The 23657-nt window shown below is 41.7% G+C and overlaps 2 protein-coding genes and 1 long non-coding RNA gene across 3 annotated transcripts in view; 2 read left to right on the forward strand and 1 right to left on the reverse strand.

Annotated features, from left to right (window-relative positions):
* Nucleotides 1–283: 283 nt before the first annotated feature.
* GLO1 (glyoxalase I) lies at nucleotides 284–16885 on the reverse strand. Its single transcript, XM_038396840.2, has 6 exons — nucleotides 16457–16885; nucleotides 13397–13479; nucleotides 10915–11055; nucleotides 7799–7866; nucleotides 6461–6550; nucleotides 284–1861 (listed from the first exon to the last, which is right to left on the reverse strand). The coding sequence occupies exons 1-6, from the start codon at nucleotides 16535–16537 to the stop codon at nucleotides 1773–1775; spliced, it is 552 nt and encodes a 183-aa protein (XP_038252768.1). The 5' UTR covers nucleotides 16538–16885; the 3' UTR covers nucleotides 284–1772.
* LOC122459464 lies at nucleotides 15776–16520 on the forward strand. The gene is made up of 3 exons (XR_006280176.1): nucleotides 15776–15986; nucleotides 16194–16251; nucleotides 16412–16520. It is a non-coding gene; the product is annotated as an uncharacterized LOC122459464 (long non-coding RNA).
* A 3261-nt stretch (nucleotides 16886–20146) lies between the features above and the next one.
* Nucleotides 20147–23657, forward strand: part of DNAH8 (dynein axonemal heavy chain 8) — a 617537-nt gene continuing 614026 nt past the window's right edge. Inside the window, exon 1 of the mRNA XM_043511607.1 lies at nucleotides 20147–20821. The gene's annotated coding sequence lies outside the window, so the exon portion shown is untranslated. The remainder of the gene's footprint in view (nucleotides 20822–23657) is intronic.

Below are 23657 nucleotides of genomic sequence, written 5' to 3' on the forward strand. Positions count from 1 at the left end.
AGGCTGTTAAAACTGGGCACATCTATGTTAAGAGTCACATAGCAATTTGTAATAGTATAAATTCTTCCAGATCTGCTGTCTCAAGGACATGCTATAATTTTTTGTTTTAAATTATTTATTTTTGCACCAACAGGGCTTGTTCATGTTCTAACAAGATGAAGTGTAGCTTCTTTCCTGTCCCCCACCAATCCCTGAACAATAATTTTCTATTAAAACTTCTAGATCCAGAAAAGTAAAAGTAATATACAACGTTATATTTCTTAAAAAAAAAAAGTCACCAACATTTCATTTTTGGCTCTTTTTATTGTCTCCCACAGTAGAAAGTCACCACACATCTCTGCTTATTCTTATACAGCCCATAGTTACCATAGTAGCAGAGAATTATACAGAAGGGTTTTGAAAGTTTTGCAGACACTTTATTTGGAAATAAATATTTTTATTTGATGCCACAGGGCTATCCAATTTAACAGTCACATCACTCAAGGCTGTTCAGTCCCAACAGGAATTATAAAGTGCTTATAGAACACACTAAATACCAAGATGGTTTTGTTATGGGTTTGGGGGGCGGGGGAATGGGACGGTAAAGTGAGTATTTCAGTGCTACTGAAACACTTTAACATGAAACTGGCTCACATGTACAAGTGTTTTCCTGTTATTTACAACTTCAGTGTAACTGCAACCACTATTTTTTAAAAGGCAGATAAAAAGTTGTCATAACAGCAGGTAGTCATGGTTTCACAAACTACTAGGATTTTAGTTAAACTCCTATATCAAACTGTAGCTTGATATAAAAGATGTTTTAAATGCACTATATTTAGCAGCACCCCAGGCATCACATACAATCACAGATAAGGGATAAGTATATCTGCCAGCTCTCAGCCACTAAATAGGGAATCATGGCATTTTCAGCTACTCCTTAGTTGTAAGCTAATTGCTGTATAGCCCTTGATTTTTAGAATAAAGTAAATGTTCAAATTCTGTGCTCTTAAGATGCCCACTCTTGAGATCAAGTGACAAGTCTGCCGACCTCCTCTGCCTACTTGCAGTTAGCAGTCAGAGCTGCTCAAATGCAACACAGACTGAACTCGCTCTGTTGGACTCAATGTGGCACTGACATTAAGTTTCTAGTCTCAAGCAGCTTGAGTACCTACAAGTTGCACCTGAAAGTCTACTGCTTACTGACATAACTAAGTGTACACACAAAGGTCCCAATCCTGCTTCCATTGAAGTCCAAAGGAATTTTGCCACGGACTTCAGTGTAAGCAAGATGTGGTCCAAAAGACTAGTTTAAAGTGTTTTATCCCCTCTCCAAGTTTCACAAAAAACCTGGCTCTGGCGGTAGACCTATACGACGTAAGATACAGCAATCTTCCTACTCGTATATCCCACCCCCCAATATACCAGTTCTCAGGCTGGTTTAAACATAGCTATATTGTGCAGCCAAAATTTCACTAACTCAATCAGCCCCGAAGGGGAGACTATACTAATTTTTGCATAAATGGTGCATGTGCATGAGTGCATTTTCAGAACACAGATGATATGTTCTAATTAGAAACAGGAAGCAGTGGCATCACAAAAAAGAAAACAAAAGAAGAATACAAGGGGGAATTCAAGCAAGATGAGGTTTTAACAGGATTGGTAAAGAACTATTTGTGGGTGATGTTAATTTCTCTCAATCAAGTATGTAGTAGAGTATGAATAGTAGAGTATGTTATATGTTTTCAGCCTCCTGGAGAAGACTTGTACCTATTATATAGTATGTTACTATAAAACTAGATGAGGGTCACCATGTGGTTAGGATTCAAAATTTCAATCCAGTAGCCATCAGGATCCTGAATAAATGCAAGTCCTTTCATTTTACCTACAATAAAAAAAATACATATTTTCAGATATAGTTAAGAACAACCTTAATAGTCTTTAAAGATTAAGATGCATATTTTACACTGACAAGAATGACACAATTTATGATTTCAAGATTGCCTCGTGTCTTTGCGTGGCAGACAGAGCAGGCAGTTCAAATAATGTTTTCTAGATCATATTTCCTCACCGACCCAGAGGATCCAGTTCAGACTTTTAAAGATAGTCAGGGAAGCAGTTTATACGATTCACTTGTGCTTTAAAACTATGGGGCAGATAGTATTTGTGCAAGTTTGCACATCATATCATATCGTACTTGACATAACTGAAGTGACACTATAACCCTGTCTTGTAGTTAGGCTGAACTACAACGTAAGTTGAAACCAATGTTATAAAATTGCCATTTTAAAATTGCTTTTTGCTTCACTGCTATGTCATCAGATGGCTTTTCCAACCTCCTATACAACAATGAATGTAAAGTCCAAACACTAGCTCTTCCTGGTGGCTGTTGTATTTTTGTGCTTTTGTTTGTTAAAGCACAAATTCAGCTCACACTTTTTTCCCAGGCCTGGCTGATCCTAGGGTTCCTCCCTGAGGACTATTCAACTCACATCTAGATTCTCCCTTCCCCACTTTCTTTCTGCCCAGGTAATGGTATTGAGTCACCTATCTCAAAGTGACCACCACCCACTTAACCCTCTCCTAGCAGCACCAACACCTGCTAACAAGGCGGGACGCTTCAGGTAAATACTGCCAGCATGTTACTTCAGGATTTTTTTAAATTTAAGTTTATCAGCAAAGACGTTTAATTGTCATTTGCTTTGACAGAGAAATCGATGATGAACTAGAAAAAAAGGTTATATGAGGTCTTCTTTCAAAAACTCTTGTTCTTATACTATCCATCAGGGTATTTAAAAAGTTGTTTCCCAGCCTCTGCACTAGGGTCACACATACCAATGCTAGTTCCAGCTATAGAACCATAGGGCTTCAGTTACATCACTATGTGTGATTTCCAAAGATCTCTAGCACAGGTAGAGAGGGTCTATTTCTTCCTATGGTGAACAGAAAGTGGGGGTATCACAGAGAGAATAGTGTGCTCTGTGATGTTACACTTCAATTCAGGTAGGAATCAGTGCTCCAAAAGGAGAGCCATTTTCTTCTCCTGTTGGAAGGATGATATCATGACAAAGTTTTCATGAAAGGCAGTTACTGACAGGAACAATTAATAGAAGACAGGGAAAGTGAGTTCTGTCTTGGAGCTGTGAGGTCCCTTCATACAGGAATAGGTTTGATAATACAGATTTTTCTTGATTCCCTGCCAGATTTTTTTTTTTTAAAAAAAGCAGATTATGCAATGAGATTCTCTCTCAATATAGACCCCAGAGGAATATTTTAGCACTCTCTCCACTGCATAAAATATAAAAGATTATACAATTCAAAGGGGAAAAAATACCCCTCAATAGTCCTATTCTATACCACAATAACTAGAAGACTGCTTAGGTTAGTAATGGATAAAAACTAATTTTCAGAGGATTTAACAGCAGTAAAAAGAAAAGAAAAACAGAAAGAGGAATACAGTTAATCCAATTTGGTCTGCAGTTTTGGTTACACCAATAAGCAGAGATAGGTACCACCATGTTGCGCGACGGACACTTGACAAAATTACCGGACTTAGTGACAGACATGGGAGGGTGGAGGGGAGTTATGTCATTCAATCATTCAACCCATAAAATAGCACACAATTTTCCACACTGAAAAAAATATACAGTAACCTAGCTAGCTAATAAATCATAAATTGAACTCATAATTAAATGAAAAAAGTGTGTATACAATATGAGATTACTACATGAGAAATGAAAATGAGCTTGCTTTAGGATTTTACAAGGCACTTGTATCATTTAAACACATTTGGTACCGAGTAATAACACTACTTCTTGCAAACCACATAAATAGGGAACCCATGGTCTCCTTCCCCTCACCTTACTGCAAAGGCACAGGGATTATTGCTGCCCTAGGGCTGCAGAAAACCCTATGGGAAGAAGGGGATCAATTTATACAGAGGGCTGAAGGGGGAACAGGGGGACTTCCATAGTGCATTAATTAACACTTAATAAATACATAACAGAGATAAGAACCTGGAGTGAAAGGCTTAACTTTATGACAGGCTCCAGAGAAAGAAGACCCAGAGAGAGTAATGGTAGGGGGAATCCTAGGGAGGCCAAAGGGGCTGGTAGAGGGAGCGGACAGAACAAGGGTAGAGGCAGAACAAGGGTAGAGGCAGAGTCGCTGCAGGGTTGACCCAGGTCTTCTGCATCTCCCCTGTGGGTGGAAACACTGATAAATATCACTATAGGAAGGAACGCCCAGAAGAATGAATGACTTGAGGACAATTTCCTGAGGAGATCCTTACTCTTGCAGAGCTTTTCTAGCTCAGACATTTAGACCTTGTCTACACTCCCACTTATAACGCTGAAACTTTCTTCGCTCAGGGGTGTGAAATAACACTCCCCTGAGCAATGCAAGTTTCAGTGCTGTAAAGTGGCAGTGTAGACAGTGCTACAGTGTTGGGAGCCGCGCTCCCAGTGCTGGTAGCTATTCCCCTTGTGGAGGTGGTTTTATTACAGTGCTGGGAAAGCATTAATGTTGGCTGTGTAGACATTCCCTTACATTTCCACATAGAGTGGTTTGGCCCACAGAAATAAAAATCTGCACATCTTCCATGTGTTTTTAGACCAATGGAGGGAAAAACAACAACAACAACAAACCCAACAACAAACAGTGACTACAATTCAAGCGTCTTAAAATTGCCTATGAAACTGAGTTAACAAAATAAATGAGGTTATAAACAAGAAAATATACTTCAAGTGAAAAAAAACTATAACTGGACTTCTTTGCAACGAAACTGTAAGTTTTCTTACAGGAAAAGCCACAAACTGTTTGGAAAGGAAGAGTAGATCGAATTACTTGCCTCAGTGAAGTTAAATACTCAAACAGAGAATTGTTGTGCCTGTGACGACAATGACCGGGGCTTGCTTACCTGCGGCTTCCCCTCCGAGGTGCGGTCAGGCAGGTCTGCCTCTGCAACTCAGGCACAGCTCCCATTGGCCGCTGAGGCCAATAGGCTGGGAGCCTCCCAGCCAATGGGCTTGTGAGTGGGGGGGGAGGGCCAAAAGGGGAGATTGTAGGGAGCAGGAGAGCTGTCTCTGAAGGTACAAAGGGGGGGGTCCTCAGGGTTGTGTGGGTCTCTGTGGGGTGGGGGAGGAGTGATGGATGGAGCCAGCTGCAGCCAGGGTCTGTTCTGCGGGAGGGGAGATGTTGCTATAGACAACCCAGGAAGTCCCCTCTGTACTCAATGCCAGCCCCGGGGTGCCCATTGCTGCTCCTTCCCCCACCCAGACTCCATTTGTCTGGCCCCACAACCCCCCAGTGTGTGTGTGTGTGTGTGTGTGTGTGTGTGTGTGTGTGTGTGTGTGAGAGAGACACACACACACACACACACACACACACACCCCTCCCTCTCGGCCAGGGCTGAGCTGCTGCCTGTGGCTCTCCTTCGCTCTCCTTTCAGGGGAGGTGCAGCCAGGCAGCTCTGGGAGCCGGGGAGGGGGGGGCCCACAGGCAGTGTGAGCTGCCCTGCCTCTGCAGAGGCTTTCTTCCAGAGTCATTACAATCCACTTCCCCTGCAAGGCTGCTGTTGGAGGAAGATCAGACCCAACTCCAGGTACCTTCCCTGGCTGCAGGAAGCACCGGGGCTGCTGCCTTCTGAGCCCAGCTCGGAAGGCAACACAGAAGTGAGTGTGGCAATCTCACAACCCCCCTACAACAACTTTATGACCCCCTTTGGGGTTGGAACCCTCACGGTTACACCACCATGAAATTTCAGATGTAAACACCTAAAACCATGAATTTAACTATTATAAAAATCCTATGACCATGAAATTGATCAAAATGGACCGTGAATTTGGTAGGGCCCTAATTATCTAGAATTGATACAGCAGAAAGTAACCAGAATGATACAACAACTAAAGTTTTGTATTTAAAAAGCAAGGACAGAGATAGCACATCTGTATCCTTTGGAAGAAAAGACAATTGCAACCCTAACAGTCCCCTCTTAATATATGACAAGTTGCAGAACCTTCCTAAAAGCCTTACAAAATAATCTATCCATCAAAATTGGGATGTTAAAATGAGACAACACAGATGTTACATGTGAATTTGGCACATAGGATAAACTTTCCCCAATCATAGGATTGCTGCCATACAAAATTCTATATGGAATAGAGGAGAACACAACATGGTCAATTGAAGTAGCAACAAAAAAGTGCACAAACTTTAGCCATAGATAGCTGACCAGATTTCCAGAAGTTATATTTGGCCTGCCCCAGAGTAAGTTTTTCCTAGTCTATAAAAGAGAGAAACTTTGATTGGCTCTAGCAAAACCTGAGGATGATTAATGAATTCAAGAAGTTACAGCAGCTATTAAAAACGCATATCACCTAGCCTCCTCCCCTAACAATACATGAAAGATGAAATCACAGTTTACTAGGGAAAAAAATCATCAAGAATCAAATCATATTGATAAGATGACTTGGTGAAGACTTACCATCTTCTGGTCTCTTCACAAATTTCACTCCCAGCTCTTCAAACCTCTTACAAGCTGCAGCTACATCAGGGACTGCAATTCCAATGTGACCTGTGCAACAGAGTAAGCAGAGGCAGAATACACAGTGCATAAATGATTAAAAATTACAACAAATGGATTGTTGTTACAGTACCAAAATATGGCAAGCACTTTACCCTATGCAAAGACCTTCCAAGTTAGCTCATCTAAAATGCATCTAAATGTGTTAAAAATAATTTAATCAAGGAAAGCCATGTTTTAGTTTCTGGAACAACAAACAACAAAGTGTATTAAGGATACTATCATTTTTGGCGTTTTTATGTTCTCCCAATAACCTAACTGTTTCATAGAGTTTCAAAAGTTAAAACGTTTTACAGAATAGTGACACAGTGATATACACAATAGAATCAGAGTTGAAGAAAAATGAAATTGAGAGGTAAAGGCAAAAGTGTTCATAAAAAACAGTAAGTCCAAGTATCAGGAAGTTTTCTGTATTTACAAAATAGGGTAAGAATTTAAACACTAATATTGTATTTATAAAGTCAAGTATACTAATCACTTGTTCCCTGGTTCAGGGATCAGTTCAGAAACTGCAAATATAAAATTAAATAGTCTAGTCTAAAAAATGTATTTGATAAATCATACCAGTGACCTTTCAGACATTCAGAATATCCAGTCACAGAATTTCTCTGCACATCAGGGCCAAATTCTGCTCTCACCCATGTATCTGAGCGAAACTCTATTTTAAAAAATTGAATGTTCTTCTAATTACACACAAAGTTCCAATCAAGATCCAAGTTCATGTTCTTCAACCAAGTCTCAACACTGGGAGCAACCAGAGACAAAATATTATTTTTACTATCTTTTACTAAAATCTTAATGTTAAAATGTTTATCAGAAACAATGATAAAATTGATTCTTAAAGCAAGTGTATGTACAAACTACAACTGTGGCTTATTCTTAAAACAATATATTTACCCACAAAGTTCTTATTCCTAATTTTCAAGGGTCTGTATACCGGAAAAACAGAGGTAAAATTCCAGATTTCAAAATCTCTTCAAGTCTCCAAAATGAGTACTTTTTATTTAAACTAATCCACAATGCTAAGTCACTTCATCCACATAACTGTACACTAATAGCATTTTTATTGTACAGTTATCAAAACAAAGTAGTAGAACTGTTCCAATAACCTGTGCACTTAACTTATTGCTCTATTTTACATATGAACATTTTCTCAATTCAATGGTCTAAAGACAGAGAAAATCAGACACTGAAAAGAAGAAAAAATGACTGCAGTGCGTAACTTTCTCTAAAACATACCAAATCCCCGAGGATCTGAATTGCCATTGTGGTAAGACTGATTCTCATCATTTTCAGTGCCCCAATTACTTAGAGAGAAAGGGAAAAACATGATTAATATAAAAGGAAGAGCAGCATGCTGTTTAAAAAAAAAAATTCTGAGAAGAATCAAAGAATATTTAGAAATATATGGCATTACACACAGCCAAGAATACATTACAGTCTAGATCCCTACAGTTCAGGGACAGCTGTCCTCATTCATAGAATAATCCCTATCAGAATATTCTCCCAAAGTTACAGCATTCAGATACGACAGAGATGGGTGAATTCGAAATGCATCTATAGATGGAACTCTGCACGCAATTCCCCCGTGTTTGGAATTTGAACATTGTTTGCAGAAGGATAACTTATATTTCCATGGTTTCAGAGTAGCAGCCGTGTTAGTCTGTATTCGCAAAAAGAAAAGGAGTACTTGTGGCACCTTAGAGACTAACAAATTTATTAGAGCATAAGCTTTCGTGAGCTACAGCTCACTTCATCCGATGCATTTCCATGTTCTCATTGTGATAATTTAAAATGTTCTCTTTTGCCTCATCTACAAGATAAATTTCAGACAAATGTTTCTTTAAAAATAAAATGTAGCTATCTAGGCATTTGCTGTGGAGATAGGAGCCTTATATCAGAGGACTTACTTGTCCTGGCAATCACGGTCATGAACTCCAATTTCACAATGCTTTATTAGACTTAGATGGTTTTCAGATATTGAAATTTAAATTGTCATTCGATATTTAAGGCCTTATCTACACTGCCATTTTACAGTGCTGCAACTTTCTTGAACAGGGGTGTGAAAAAATACCCCCTCAGTGCTGCAAGTTTCAGCGCTGTAAAGTGGCAGTGTAGACAGTGCACCAGCCTTGGGAGCTGAGCTCCCAGTGCTATTCCCCTTATGGAGGTGGGGTGTTTTTGTTTTTTTTTTTGTTTAGTTTAACACACAAACACAACAGAGCTCTCTCCCAGCACTGGTGCCCCGACTACACAGCCATGTTAAAGCGCTGCAGCAGCAGCACTTCAACATTGCTAGTGAAGACATACTCCAAGATAATTTTTTTGGAGTTTGTGCAATATATGGACTCACATATAGGAATTCAAAATTTTATTAAAGTTAATGTTCAAAAATCAAATTTACACAAGTTCAGGGGGAAGGTACTGTACATCCAGGGTCGGGCTTGGGTTATGGGGGATTGCAAGTATCGGTTACAAGGTTCATGAGGTACAAACATATTGCATAAATCCAGATTGAGGTGTGGGAGTTTTTAAAAGCGTCAGTGGATAAATGGGCTCGGGTACGCCACCAATGGAATGTATTAAGAGTCCAAGTCAGTATTGGTGTAGAGAATAAATACATGGGTGGGTATATCTCTTGATTCATCAGGGAAAGAAGTGGGTTATCTCCCTGGTTGGTGTTCATGGTTACTCAACCTGGTACTGGTGGTGTCCTGTGATGTGTTCTGTGTAGATGTCTCTGGACCACTACACTCATATCAAATAGTATTATATTAAATTTAATTACGGTTGTGCCTGAAGACTCCAATCAGAGTTGGGGCCCCATTATTTTAAAAAAAAGTCTGTCCAAACACACATTAAGAAACAGATCCTGTACCAAAGAGCTAAACAGTTACAACAGGCAATTTAACAGATGGAAATGGAGAAACAATATAAGAGGTCATACAATTATTCAGCTCTTTCATTTGCAAATCTTGTGGCTCAAAACAAATATGAGCTGTAGGATGTTTTATAAGTGTTAACCTTTCACTAATTTTCATTCTCTTTCTTCTGGCTCATTGAAACTGAATTCCTGACTACTTCCTATTACTGAATTTCCCATCTTTCATTGTTATTAGACAACACTCCCACCAAGAACACTTAAATATATTAAATCCCTTTGCCCTGCCCTCTCTCCACCATTCAACCATAGGCTACCCTCAGCACTCTTCCAGAGTCATTACAATCCACTCTCCCAGAATAAAATCCCTTCCCTAGCACATGTTTGCAAATTGTTAGTGATGTCATAGGTTGGCAGTAACAGTTCTGGGATTTTGAAGGTATATTCCCTATACCAGGAGGCAGGCAGACTGAGCCAAGCTTGCTTCCCCACTACTGATGTGGCTCTAGCAGTGTCTGGACTCTGCTCCTCTCAAGGATTCAGGCTCAACTCTGGAAGGGTTGGGATGGGGCTCTAACCTCATATAGATTAGGAAGAGGGGGTGTTGCAGGGGTCAGCTCTCAGCTGTTCACTAGGTGTGGAGGGAAGAGGGACCTGAAATAGCACAACAGGGGAGTACAAATTTGTTTTATTAAGTTTGTGTACTGGTCTATTTGAGAGGTTCTCTATGGTCTCTACATAAGTTATCAAAACATTTAGGATACATTTTATTTCTATGTCAAAATACATGGTGGCACACTGACAAAATAGTTAGTCATTCCGTGTAACAATTGAGACTTCAAGCAAGTTTCTTACATCACTGTAGTATTACATGAGAAAGTGACATTAAAAGAGCCACATGCACTCAAAAAACAAAGACAAAATAATTTCACGTCCTTCTTCTATACCACTTTTAATCCATCAGTCTCAAAGTGCTCTATACAGTGAAAGCTTAAATGACTTTTCTAAGGTCACACAGTGAGTTAATAGCAGTGCTGGGGATAGAATCCAGATCGGACTCTCAACTGTATCCTCAGTCCAGTACACTACAACCACCTCATAGCTGTTCTCTAAAATTCCTTTCCTAGTACACTGGACCCCTTCATCTTGCTTTTCACTGCTCTCCTTTAATTAAGGTTTTCCTCAGGAAGCAGTTTCCCCCTCCTTTATGCTATGTTGGGGCTAGTGAATATTGAGAAAAGCACAGTTCTACTTGTTCAGGTATCCAGCATCCATCTACTTGTCATTTCCAGCATCCAAACCATACTTTTATGATATAAAAGAGAAAGTATTTTTCCACATTACGTTAATTGTACACAACCATGTTCAGATAAAACAAAGTACAATAATATAACAGTGCAAAGCACACAGATGTAACTAATATCCATTAAATATAAGCAGAAGTGAACAGTAAAAAGCTGGAGTTAACACTTACTGTGTTAGTTCAAGTGTAGCCTTTCTAGAGAAAGTCCAAGCTGTTCTCTCTTTTGTATCTTTTGGGATATCATTTTTATCTTCATAAGCCAAAAAATACAGTGAGAATTTCATAGTGGGAAAATCACATTTTTGGAGCAATCTAAAAGGCAACAATTTTTAAAAACAAGAGTGTCATAATTGATGGCATTTTTAAAGTTGCAACTAGACTGCAAGTCAACTTAAAAAAAAAAAAACAAAAAAAAAAAACCACACACAACACCCACTTTAGAGAATTATGACTATGCCCTCCCACAGCCCCACAAAAGTGGTTCAGTTTTCAAACGTATGTCATGGAAATATTCTTGAGAGCTACATTCATGGACATGTTTGGAAAATAATCAATTAAAAAAACCAACAACTGTAGGTACACTAGAATAAAAATCTCAAATCTGAGACTGGTATTCAATGCCTTGTGCATGAGAGTTTCCATAAGGGTGCTTATGTCCATCTTCCTTATTTATTTTTTTTCACCAAAGACTTAACAGGCAATAAACTAGTAAGAGGATTTATTTTTTAAAACTCAATACAATTAATCTGTTGAACTCATTGCCACAAGATATCACTGAGGCCAGTGCATAGCAGAATTAAAAAACAACAACCACCACCACCACCACCACCACAAAACCACACCCAACAATAACATACATTTAGATGGATGAGAACATTCACACTTACATTAGATAGGACAGAAAGATAGAAAAACAACAGGATACAAAACCGTCATATTTCATGGAATAAGCCAGCTGCTAGATGCCTTGGCTTAGGAAAGCCTGCCCATAAAGAAAGCTTTGTTTCTTTATTGGCAGTTACAGATATTTATGCACAGTCCTCTAAGGCATTTGGTATTAGCTATTGGCAGACACAGAATACTGTACTAGATATAGACTACTAGTCTAATCTGCTATGGCATTTCCTGTGAAAATCCATTAGCTTCAAGAAAATAAATCAAGGTTTGTACTCAGATAATCCGTAATAAGTTTTATCTGCCTTCCAGCAATAAAGATGTTTTAATGGCTCACTTTTCATATAATACAAAAAAAAGCTGTATAGGAAATACTTGACTCAGTATGCCTGTTCATGTCTGTGATTCAATCTTTTTCAGCCAACACTAAATCTCCTCCAAGGAGACCTAGGTCACTCAGACTAATATATACTCTGTTTCAATCACTTCTCACTAAGTAACAAATACCATTTATATGAAATAGCTCAGTCAGAGATATTCATTCACTTCTCATTTCTTATTAAACCCATTGCTTCTTGAACCTTTCTCTCGTGAAAATATTTGGAAAATATTTTCCTTATTAACTTTAGATGGGGCTTTTTCATATGTCAGAATGTTTCAAAAATCGGCCAGAACTTTGTTTCAGGGCCCTTCTGCTGTGCTTGATGTTTGAAATGAATTTTAAGCACAAACAAAATGCCACTATAGCAACTGCAGGGCATTAGCCTCCCAGCAGCATTCCTCACATGAGTGGGCTGGGATGCCTACCACCTTCTGGGGCAAACACCTAAGAGCCGAGAACCCTAGAAAGCTAGGGCAGACAGAGCAGCCCTAGAAACCTTTTAATAGTCCTAAGACTTCAGTTTCTTGTTTATCCTTCAATTAAGTCAGAGCATCATGCTTAGGACAGAATTTTATTACTAAGAAAATAACTGCAATATCACAATTTCTGTATGATTATTTAACTGCAGTATCAGAGAGGAGAAAGCCTGTAAGCTTTTATATAAGCAGACTTAGCGGAATTCAATTTTTACTTTTTAAAAATAATTTTGGTGGATAATATCAAGGTTTGTTTTAAAGTTTTCCCCCCCATATTTATAGATTTAAATGTTCAGAGTCGTGGGAACTAATGGGGCAGAATCACAAAATGACAGTCATAATAATTAATGATAGTTGATGCTGAGATTCAAAAAAGTTAAATCTGGTTTAACCATTAAAACAAATAGTTAACATCACATGTCAAAATATACAAACAAAAACAAATCCTTAAATCAAACTCTAATAAAAGTTTCCAAGCAGAATTTTTCTTACTTTGCGCATCTAAATTTCGATTAACATAGATGGAAATATTTTTCCTCAGTTTGTGAGCGTACAGTGAAATTGACATTTACCAACAAAAAAAATCTAATCCTTCCAAGCCTATATATAAGCAAACAACTTTGGCAATTAGCAAAACTAGCAACAAAAAGCTGATAATTTTCCCCATATAACATTTGATTTTAAACTATTCTGATTTCACCTTTTTGAATTTAAAATGTAAGAGTACTGTAGAAATCCTCAATCACGAAGATTAAGTCAAGTGAGTCACCAAATTGGGCACGAGCTGATTAACATGAACCAGACTGAATCATCAGACTTAAATGCCAAGGTTTGCTTTTCAGATGAATGGATCATTAAAATATATTTAAGACAAACCATATCTCATGCAATTTTTACTCACGTCATTCCAAGAACTCTTGTATAAAAATCCAGTGACTTCTTAGGATCTTTTATTCGTAACATGGTTTGCTGCAACAGAAAATCCTAGAGAAAAATTATAGTAGTTATGCTACTCAGGAAAGCACATTAACATGCCAATACAAATACATGAAGTTGGGCTTTTATTGTGAATCAATAATTTAGAAGGATATTGTCAAGGTCAGCAGGACCAAAAAATTATAAACATAAATACATACATGGTATGTCTATAAGTCTATTGCTCTGACCCTGCAAACACCTATAGGGCCTACATAATTATTGATAAAAGATATTTTTCTGTAAAATGCTTTGCAAATTTACAGTGCTGTGTAAATTAATTGTTTTCCCTCACCAATGATAAATGCTTTGGTATTTTGTTACTTAAATTAAAAACCAAAAAAAAAAGCTAACAAACTTTATCTTTGTTTCCATCCCCTTACACATAGTTACTCTATTTGAACCACTTTTTTTTTGGGGGGGGGGGGGGGGGAAAGGTGTCAAACTACACCTCTAGATGTATACCTCTTTTAAACAGAATGTAAGGCCAGAAGGGACCTTTATATCATAGGCCATTAAATTTCACCCTGATAGTCCTATATTATGCTCTAAAACAAGGATGGGCAAACTATGGCCTGCAGGCCAGAACCAGCAGTCAGGGCTTTGGATCTGGCCCACAGGATTGCCCCTGTGGCGCCACCGAAAGGCGCCACATCCCTCCAGGAGCGGGGGAGGGGAAGGAAAGGGGCAGACGGCTCCGCGCGCTGCCCTCGCCTATAGGCACTGCCCCCCATTGGCTGGGAAAGGGGAACCGCGGCCAATGGGAGCTTATGGGCAGGTACCCACAGATGAGGGACAGGTGAGGGCAGTGTGCGGAAACCTCTGCCCTCTTCCCCCCCCCCCCACTTTCCCCAGGGGCCGCAGGGACATGGTGCCGGCTTGTTTCCAGGAGCGGCCTGTAGCCAGGGCGGGCAGACAGGCAGGGAGCCTACCCTGGCCCCGGTGCATGCCACTGCCACCCTGGAGCCCACACCCCAAACGCCTCCTGCACCACAACCCCCTGCCGTGAACCCCCTGCCATACCCCAACCCCCTGCCCTGAGCCCCCTGCCACACTCCTCCTGCACCCCAACCCCCTGCTGTACCCCTACCCCCTGCTGTGAGCCCCTTTGTACACCCTGCACCCCTCCTCCACCCCAATCCCTTGCCCTGTGCCCCCTCCCATACCCCTGCCCCAGCCCTACATTCATGGACCTGGATGCCATTTTCCCACCCAGGTGTGGCCCTCAGGCCAAAAAGTTTGCTCACCCCGGCCCTAAGACTTCAGTTAGACCAAAGCATTTCAATCCACAGGAGATTTAACTGTTGCATGCCCCAGACATAGAACACGAAAGGCTAAGGTACCACCAATGCCTAAAGCCCCTGAATGGCACAGAATTGATTAGGTGAGACATGCCCAGATGATCCCACCAGATGAACCATGATCCATGCCACAGAGGAAGGTGGGGGGGGAACCCCAAACCAAGTACCTGCCAATCTGACCTGGGAGAAAATTTCTTCCTGACCCCAAATCTCTGTACCACTTCAGTGCCCTCCATTCTATCCCGTTGTCTCTCCAACTGTTACCAATCTCTGACGCTTCAGGGAAAGGTGGCAATGGGGATCAAAAATCCTTCCTGATCTCTGCAGGAGACCACTCAAAGCTCTGAAGCATGAGCTTTGATGTCAGGATAACCTATACATATAGTAATACCCAGATCCTGCATTTTTCTGTCTCCCTCAGACTCCCTTCTTGCCTCTTAATGCTACTGAGTAGATTGCTTTTTTTTCCTCTCTCAATTTCTTCTAATTTGCCAATGCTTTATTTTAAGTGTGTTGTCAGCAGGCCACAGGGAAATTTCAGTTATTTTGTTGCCATAAGAATTAACTTTTTGATGTAAAATGGAAACAGTCCTCGGGAGTCTAGCCCTAACAAACAATTTACAAGATAAAATTCCATATCAAGAATGGTTCAAATATTATTGCATAGTTCCCTCCAAAATAAGGTAATCATGTAAAACTAGTCTATGGAGTTTTCCCCAGCCAATCCTTTTTCAGAATAAAAGATCCTGTGAAGTACTGTGCTAAACTGCAACAAAGATCAAAAATGGAGTTTGAGTCTTAACTTTTACTCAAGGTTTTGCCCCCCCCCATTCAAATGCAGCACAGTAAGAATATTTAAGCCTTTCTACAGCTGATCCTGTTACTTTGCTATAAGAACTGATTTATTATTATTTTTTGGCTGCAATTATAAAGCTTCAAAATGGGAGGCCAATCCTTTCTGCACAGTCCTTGGGACAAGAAGCATGACAGGGACCCATGTCTAAAAAGAGAAAGTAAAGTAAAAAAAAACAAAAAAAACCAACAAAAACAAAAAAGGAAAATCGGATAGATTTTTCTGTCAAATGGCTCCGATCCAACCCCCGAGAAAAGTTTACACCAGCCTTATCAAATGCAGTGAGTACCAAGGATCGAAGAGCGCGGGAGACGCCGTCCAACTGTATGCAGATTTAGTTACTCAACTACAGAGAAATCCAGGTTTCAGAGTAGCAGCCGTGTTAGTCTGTATTCGCAAAAAGAAAAGGAGTACTTGTGGCACCTTAGAGACTAACAAATTTATTAGAGCATAAGCTTTCGTGAGCTACAGCTCACTTCATCGGATGCATCCGAAAGCTTATGCTCTAATAAATTTGTTAGTCTCTAAGGTGCCACAAGTACTCCTTTTCTTTTTTTAGAGAAATCCAGGTGAGAGGGGAAACCACCACTGGGGCTGCATGAGGAGATCCTCCCCTTGCCCCGTTAGGTAAGGGCGCCACAGGAATCTGCACTCTCTGCGCTCTCCCCAGGCTCCCTAGAGCGTCTCAGAGGCCAGACTCCCTGTGTCGCTCACAGCACGTTCCCCACTCCCCATATCACTTCACCTTCCTCGTTACCACGTTCTTCCTAATCCCCCGTCTCCCCAGATTGCCTCTTTCATCAGCAGCTTCGTCCCCCAGTCCCCCGTTTACCTTGGTACTGGGATCCGGGTCGGAGCAGACGTGGTTGGCGGCTTCATCGCTGAGGCCGCTGAGCTCCGGCTGTTCCGACATGTTGGAATTAGATCTGCTGAGCAAGGACTCAGGGTGGTTAAGAAACGTTATTAGCTATTAGCTATTAGCGCTAACACAACGCACGAGGCGTTCTCGCACCAGCAGCCTCCCCCACAGTAAGAAACAGAGGAGCGTCCCAGCCAGTCACTGCAACCATTGCAAATTAGAGCACGTCGGGATGATGTAATATTTCCATCAGGGTTCTCTCTGACTCTCTCTCTTACTACAATTCCCAGCATGCAATGTTTAATTTGCGATTAAATCACCTGAAGCAGTCCGCTTAAACAAAACAGCAGGTCCCACCTTTCAGTGCTTCGTAGTGGTGTAGCTAATATCGAACCGGGATATGCAATGCTACACTGAACAGAGTCTGTTTATATATTTCACAATACATATGTGGAAGAGCTGCACAACCTTTATGGCAGAAGACAAAGTGAAATCAAGATATTTGTCACTGTCCAAGATACCAAGGAGCATGAGAAAGATATGTCCTCAAACTGTCAGATAGTATCGGGGTTAGCAACGTGTCCGTACACAGACACAAGTGTCCGTGATAAAAATTTTGAGGTCCATCGTAATTTTTCAAAAAATTGAATGACTGAATGATATAACCCCCTCCAGTGTCCGTCACTAAGTACTGTAATTTTGTCAAGTGTCTATCGCACAACATAGTGGTGCTGAGCCCTGGATACTATAAATGATTGTCTATCTAATAAGGAAGAAATCAATCTATATTTAATTCAGGGAGAAAGACAGCAATTTTCATGTGGTCCTTCCCGTTAAGTGCTTCAGCAGGACCAATGCTATCAATGTGGCCACTGAATGCCACTCAAGTGCCTTGCAGTCTAAAAAGCAAGAAGCATCTAAAGCAACTCTGGGAGGAAAGAGAGCATATGAAACATTATGCTATTTAGTGACCTACCGCCAAATAAGAATTGGACAATACTACAAAAGTGACACATGATAAAAAATTCCAAGCAATAGTGCAAGACCCTTTCCCAGGAAAGCGTTTTGTGTGTTCTATCTGTCTCTGAAAGGCAACTCTCAGATTTCTTTTCACACATCAGTTGGCTGTCCAGATAGCTAGTGTGAAAAATCGGGTTGTTGGTGGGGAGTAATAGGAGCCTATATAAGAAAAAGCCCCAAATATCAGGACTGTCCCTATAAAATCGGGACATCTGGTCACCCTACATGTCAGTGCCTGTATATAGCAGCTTGTTATGACAATAAACATTTGATTTGGAAATGATAGATTCCAGCATGATGGAACATAGTCTAGCCTAGAATTTGTGACTGGAGTTACCATTGTTGTTAGTTATCCAACACAACAAACTTGTTTCTCATTAAATAATAAACTTGAGGAATCATGATTTATCAGCATATCAAGATGCAACATAAATTGTTGTTCTAAAATGTCATCATATTGAATCAAAATGTCATCATATATCTGAAAAGGATATTTCATGGAATCTGAAAATGGTTAAAAATAGGACAAAGTGGGTTGCACTCTTTGAATAATAACTCTATGAATAATATTTAACCTATGGGAAATGCTAGTTTTGTCTTGCCCTAGATTGTGGATTTGGGAGAAGTTAAATGTTAATGAAGTGAAGAGAAAGTAGAGAGGAACAACCACAACTTTTTTTCTCAAACTGACAGAGAACAAAAGGAAAGCCAAATATTGCACTAGCAGGCAGAACAAAGGCATACTGATAATCAGTTGAAATTAGAAATGTTGCTCCCTTAACAAACAAACAAAAAACGGATTACCATATATCTTCCTGCAAAATATTGAAAGAGAACAATTAAAGCTCACAGAGTGTAAATTTGTAATGTATGCATATTTTTATTGCAGAAGTTTCCAAGTCACAAGAGAGCTACATCCAGTGGTATAATCCTTTTACTGTATGAGCGTTACAGAATATATGCAAAGCATGAAGAAAAAATACAATCTTTATAAAACTCAAAGTTTGAATATCACTTAAAAATATCCTCATTTCGTCCTGCATATGAACGTAGGCCCCAAACCTGCAAACACTCATGCATGAGCTTAACTTTACTACCATGAAAAATTCCCTTGACTTATATGGGACTATTCAGGGTAGTAAAGTTAAGCATGTGTGTAAGCATTTGCTGGATTGGGGTTGCAGAGTATAGTTCACCTGTCTTATCTCGTTATTAAATAAGTGGGAGGAATGGCCCTGCTTCCTTGCCTTTCTTAATTATTGGCAATGCAAAGAATGTTATTCAAAACAAATAAGTGAATTTAAAAAAAATTAAGACCATAAGAGCTAAATGGAAAGACAAAATAATTTGTTATGATACAGGTTGCAAATATATATAAATTAAAGAGGAAAAATAAAATGAAACTGTATTAAAAAATTTGAAACCTAGGAAATGTCAAGTTGAGGCAAAATTTAAAAAACAAACAGATTCAAAAATTGGAAAGTACTGTTAAGGTATCCCAAGCATTCCACGCTGTGTATTAGATGGGCACCATATTTCCCTACTTTGCTTTAGATAGTTACCCTGTTTCTCTGACAGGTTTTAGTGGGTGTGCTAGACAGAGGCCATTCTGTGCAGGTGTGCCAGAAAGAGGCAAGAGCAGCAGGAACTTTGTCTCTCCTGTCTAAGTATTCTTGCATAAGGGACAGACTTAATGTGGCTGCCACCACTTCAGAAACTGGGCATGTCTATACTGCCACGCAGTGCAGTGTATGAATAGCAGTGTGCACCAAAGTGCTGTACTATAACTCGCCCCATGTGGATAATGTGGGCATGAGCTGAAAGATCCTTAGTTCACTATATGATGCTGCATGCACAGATTTTATTGCAGGTGTGAAGCCCTGGTTAGTTTCCTTTGTTTCATATAGCAGTCAAGGAAAGAAAAAATGATTAAAATAGGAAAATGTGATTTTAAATCCACAAAAACTAACTGGGGACTCATGAGCAAGTATATTACTTGAAAAAGTACTTTTGATTAATATTTTAAAATTGATTTCAAGTTGACAATGGTCCTTTAATGTTGTTTAGGGACCACTGTTTGTTTGACTTCAGGCTTGTGACAAAATGTATGGCTATAGTTAGAATATTTTTGATTTATTTCTTAAGCACAGTTACCTTTGATATTCGTACATCACCTTCTGATTTTTGGGTAGGAGGTAGTCCATGCATATTCTTATTTTAAATTAAATTATTGTTTTGGACCAGACCAGGCCTTAGAGGGCATGTGGAGAGGATGGACTCTACATAATTAAAGGATACTAGGAATGCGAGGGTGCAGTGGTGCTGCACTAAAAAATTGCAAGCAGAGGAAGTATATGATTAAAACTTACTGCCCTGATTCTGCTTCCTTCCAAAAGTTAGGGAAAGGATCTCTGCAAACCCTTCTATACAAGAGCTGTGAGTGGGGTCTAAAGAAGAAGCATGTTGTGTATGATTTTGCCTGGGGATATAGCTCACACCACATGCCCTGTTCCCTCTGTGGGCAGAAATACTAAACAGGGAAAGACTGTGGAGTATAGTAGGTCACAATACAGGAATGCAGTAATGCTGCCTTTGCAATGGCTGTGAAAGTTGCACCTGAGCATTTACCCCGTTGGGCAGAATTTGGTCCATCAAATGTGCACATTTCTGGTGGTTAATTAAAGAGGAATCATGCAACCTGACAACAGAACAAGTCATAAAATTGGTTGGCTAATGAAACCTGGCCCTGGGCACGTGCAACAGGGGATCTAACCCTGAGACAGTGGAGCACCTACAGGCACAGCAGGAGTTTTCCTCATGGGAAGAGAGGGCTTCTGAGGCTACAGGAGCCGTGGATAGGGAGCAAGTTAAGGGGACGGACAGTGACTTGGCTGGGGGTGACTTGTGGGAAGGGGTCAGTGGCAGAAAGTGAGCGTTCAGAGACGGAGCAAGTACCGGGCCCTGGTGCGGCAATTTAGGGCGCTGTGGCTCCCCAGGCGGGGCGGCATCAGAGACAGCAGAGCAGCCGCACGCGCCTGGCTCCCCCCCCCCCCACGATGGGACGGGGGCGCGCGAAGGCTGGTCTGGCTGGGTCGCGCGCCAACGATTCTCTCCGTAACGGTCTGCTCAACGATGCTTCCGCCGCCGCCGCCCTCCCCTCCCCCGCCCTTCTATGTACCCTTCCGCAGCGCTGGCTAGTCCCGGCGCTCGAGCCTGGGAGCAGCGGCGGCACCTTCGTATTTCGGCAGGTGGAAGGATCTGACGGAACTCATTTCTCTCTAGTCCTGGGACGCAAACCGTCGGCGCTTGGCTGAGGAGGTAAGTGTCCCGTTTCTCTCGAGAGGCCCGGCAAGCTGCTCGGTACAGGGCCGAGCCAGGTCAGTGAAGGGAGCGGCCTGCGGTGAGGGAGAGGCCGTTACCCACCTGCTCCTCCAAAAGGAGGCGCAAGAGAGCGGACACCTCCTGAAAGCAAAGGGAGAGACAGTTAAGAGCCAGACATACCCTCGCTCCCGAAACCGGCCACCCTCAGTGCCCGGCCCCGGAGGGAGGGTGTGAGACCGACATCAGGAGGCAGCAAGAGACGCCGTTGTCCGCACACACCACACCCAAACACAGAGCCCGGTCTGGGCGTGGTGGAAAAGGCTGGGGCGCCCGCCCGCTTCTAATATTCGGGCAAGACAGCAAAGCGAACCGTTTTCCCCGGGGAAAGCGGAGAGCGCTTCCGCTCCCCTCAGGAGGTGGGGAAAACTAAAGAGAGCCCAGCCGAGCTGCAGGGATGAGGGAAAAGGGAGACCCCGACTCCCCCATTGACGGGAGGGAGCCTTCAAGGGTCGGGGAGGAGAGAAACCAACACATTCATCTCCATAGCAATAGAGGGGCCGCCACTCTCTCTAGCTCCAAGGTAGGGAGAGACTGGATGAAATCCTGTCTCCGTTGAAGTCGTCAGGGTTTTGCCACTGATTTGTCCAAGATTTCACCAACTTCCCCAGCCCTGTGGGAAGAGGTGGCGCACTAACGCCCTGAATCTAGAGGGAGAGAGAGACTTATCGAAACAGCCGTAGAGAGAGAGAGAGCGAGCAACTGAGAGTCCTACAATTACCCCAGCCACCACTGCAGGTGGAAGAAGAGAGAGATTGCCTTCCAGGCCCTGAAACGGGGGAGGGGGAAATGAAGAGACTGACTCCAACCTCAGTAAGATAGAGGGCAAAGGTGGCTTTTTTGCCATCTTAGCACTTCAGGGTTTTGGAGACTGCTAGTGGCTGGTTTGGCCACTTACATATACCAGGGCTGGTCTATTTGATATTCAGGCTGCAACAGACCCCCAAGTAACTGCTTGGCAGCCCAGAATATCAAGAGAGCTGATGGTATATCTCTTCCTCCCTCCTCTGGCACATCCCTATGCCAGATGCTGCAAGACTGTGTATGTCCTGGGTGTTGCAATTTGTGGGTGGGAAGACCTGGCATTATAGCATAAAAGGAAGAAACAAAGTTCAGGATTGGAGTCAGACTCCCCACTGTCATGGAAAAGAAATCCTGACCCCCTACTCCCTAAGGAAGAGGCCATCCTGTGGTCCCTAAGAAAGAGACTGATCCTAACCCCTGAAGAAGGAAGAGAATGATTGCACCTATCCCTTGCTCCAGGCAGCATAGGCAGGGCATATACTGACACCCACCCTCAGGGGAGAGGAAGTAAAAATTTCCATTCAGGGATGCTGGAACAACTTTTGGGGCGGGGGGTGCTGAAAGTCATTGTACAAACTGTACATCCTGTAAATGATGGAAGCCATGTATCGGGTTGCTATTATTACTTCAAGCCAGGAGATGCTCCAGGAGTCATCCCCAGCACCTCCAGTTCCAGCACCCCTACTTCCACTCAGACCTTATATGTAGTGAGCACACCCATGACCCTGTAGTGAAAGAGATATAAATACTCCCCTTCAGGAATAAGGGGAGATAGACCTACCCTCCAGATTCTAAGGTGTAGACAGACTGACCAATCTCAACCCTAGCCTCAAAAAAAAAGAGGGATACTGATGCCCCTGGCATTAGGGACAGTGAGACAGTTGCAGGAAGATAGAAAAAAATGTGGCTCTGTGCTCCTTCCTCCTAGCTCAGGGAAGCAATAAAGAGGAGTGACCATCTCCCCTGCACCCTGTTGGGAGTGGGGAGAGATCCATCAATCTCTCTCCCATCTATAGGAGAAAAGAGATCAAATGAGGTTACCCTCCAGTCCTTGCCCAAGTCAGAGAGAGACTGCCGCTCCTCCTCCCTAATATAAGGTGTGGAGGAGGGAGATAGATACTTTGGCTCTTGGGAGTGGGATGGGGATGAGAGTGAGAGCGTGTGTATAAGAGACCAAACAGTTAATCTGGGCCCCAGTGGGAGAGAGACTGATCCTTTGGTTCCAAGTTTCAGAGTAGCAGCCGTGTTAGTCTGTATTCGCAAAAAGAAAAGGAGTACTTGTGGCACCTTAGAGACTAACAAATTTATTAGAGCATAAGCTTTCGTGAGCTACAGCTCACTTCATCGGATGCATTTGGTGGAAAAAACAGAGGAGAGATTTATATACACACACACAGAGAACATGAAACAATGGGTTTATCATACACACTATGTATGTGTATGATAAACCCATTGTTTCATGTTCTCTGTGTGTGTGTATATAAATCTCTCCTGTTTTTTCCACCAAATGCATCCGATGAAGTGAGCTGTAGCTCACGAAAGCTTATGCTCTAATAAATTTGTTAGTCTCTAAGGTGCCACAAGTACTCCTTTTCTTTTTGGTTCCAAGGGGACTGATGAGGGAGACTAACCCCCTCCTACATATCTGGGCACTAGGGGAAGACACTATCTGAGATCTTCAGCTTCATGGGGAGGGGATAGAGAGAGAAATAAACTAGCCTATCCATTCTACTGGCAGGTTCAGGTGAGAAAGATTTAACTCTTATCCAACGACCAGCCTTGCACCGAGAAAGATCACTGATCCATTCCCCTCAGATACAGATGAGGTGTACTCCCATCCTTAGACAGGGGGAAAGATCTAAATGGATACATTATCTGAAACATAAGGATAAAGATTAGGCGTGGGTCAAGGAGCTGAACTATAATCATGGGGTTAGGACTTCTCTTTTCTGATTTTTCTGTATCAGGATTT

Source organism: Dermochelys coriacea, chromosome 3, assembly GCF_009764565.3.
Source record: "Dermochelys coriacea isolate rDerCor1 chromosome 3, rDerCor1.pri.v4, whole genome shotgun sequence".
Classification (NCBI taxonomy): domain Eukaryota; kingdom Metazoa; phylum Chordata; order Testudines; family Dermochelyidae; genus Dermochelys; species Dermochelys coriacea.

Excerpts from the sequence above, each read along its gene's own strand:
- GLO1 (XM_038396840.2), bottom strand. The coding sequence starts at position 16,537 with ATGTCGGAACAGCCGGAGCTCAGCGGCCTCAGCGATGAAGCCGCCAAC. Across the intron at positions 13,480-16,456 it reads ACCCGGATCCCAGTACCAAG|GATTTTCTGTTGCAGCAAAC; the intron begins GTAAACGGGGGA and ends ATTTTTCTCTAG. Across the intron at positions 6,551-7,798 it reads TTCAGATCCTCGGGGATTTG|GTCACATTGGAATTGCAGTC; the intron begins GTATGTTTTAGA and ends TCTGTTGCACAG.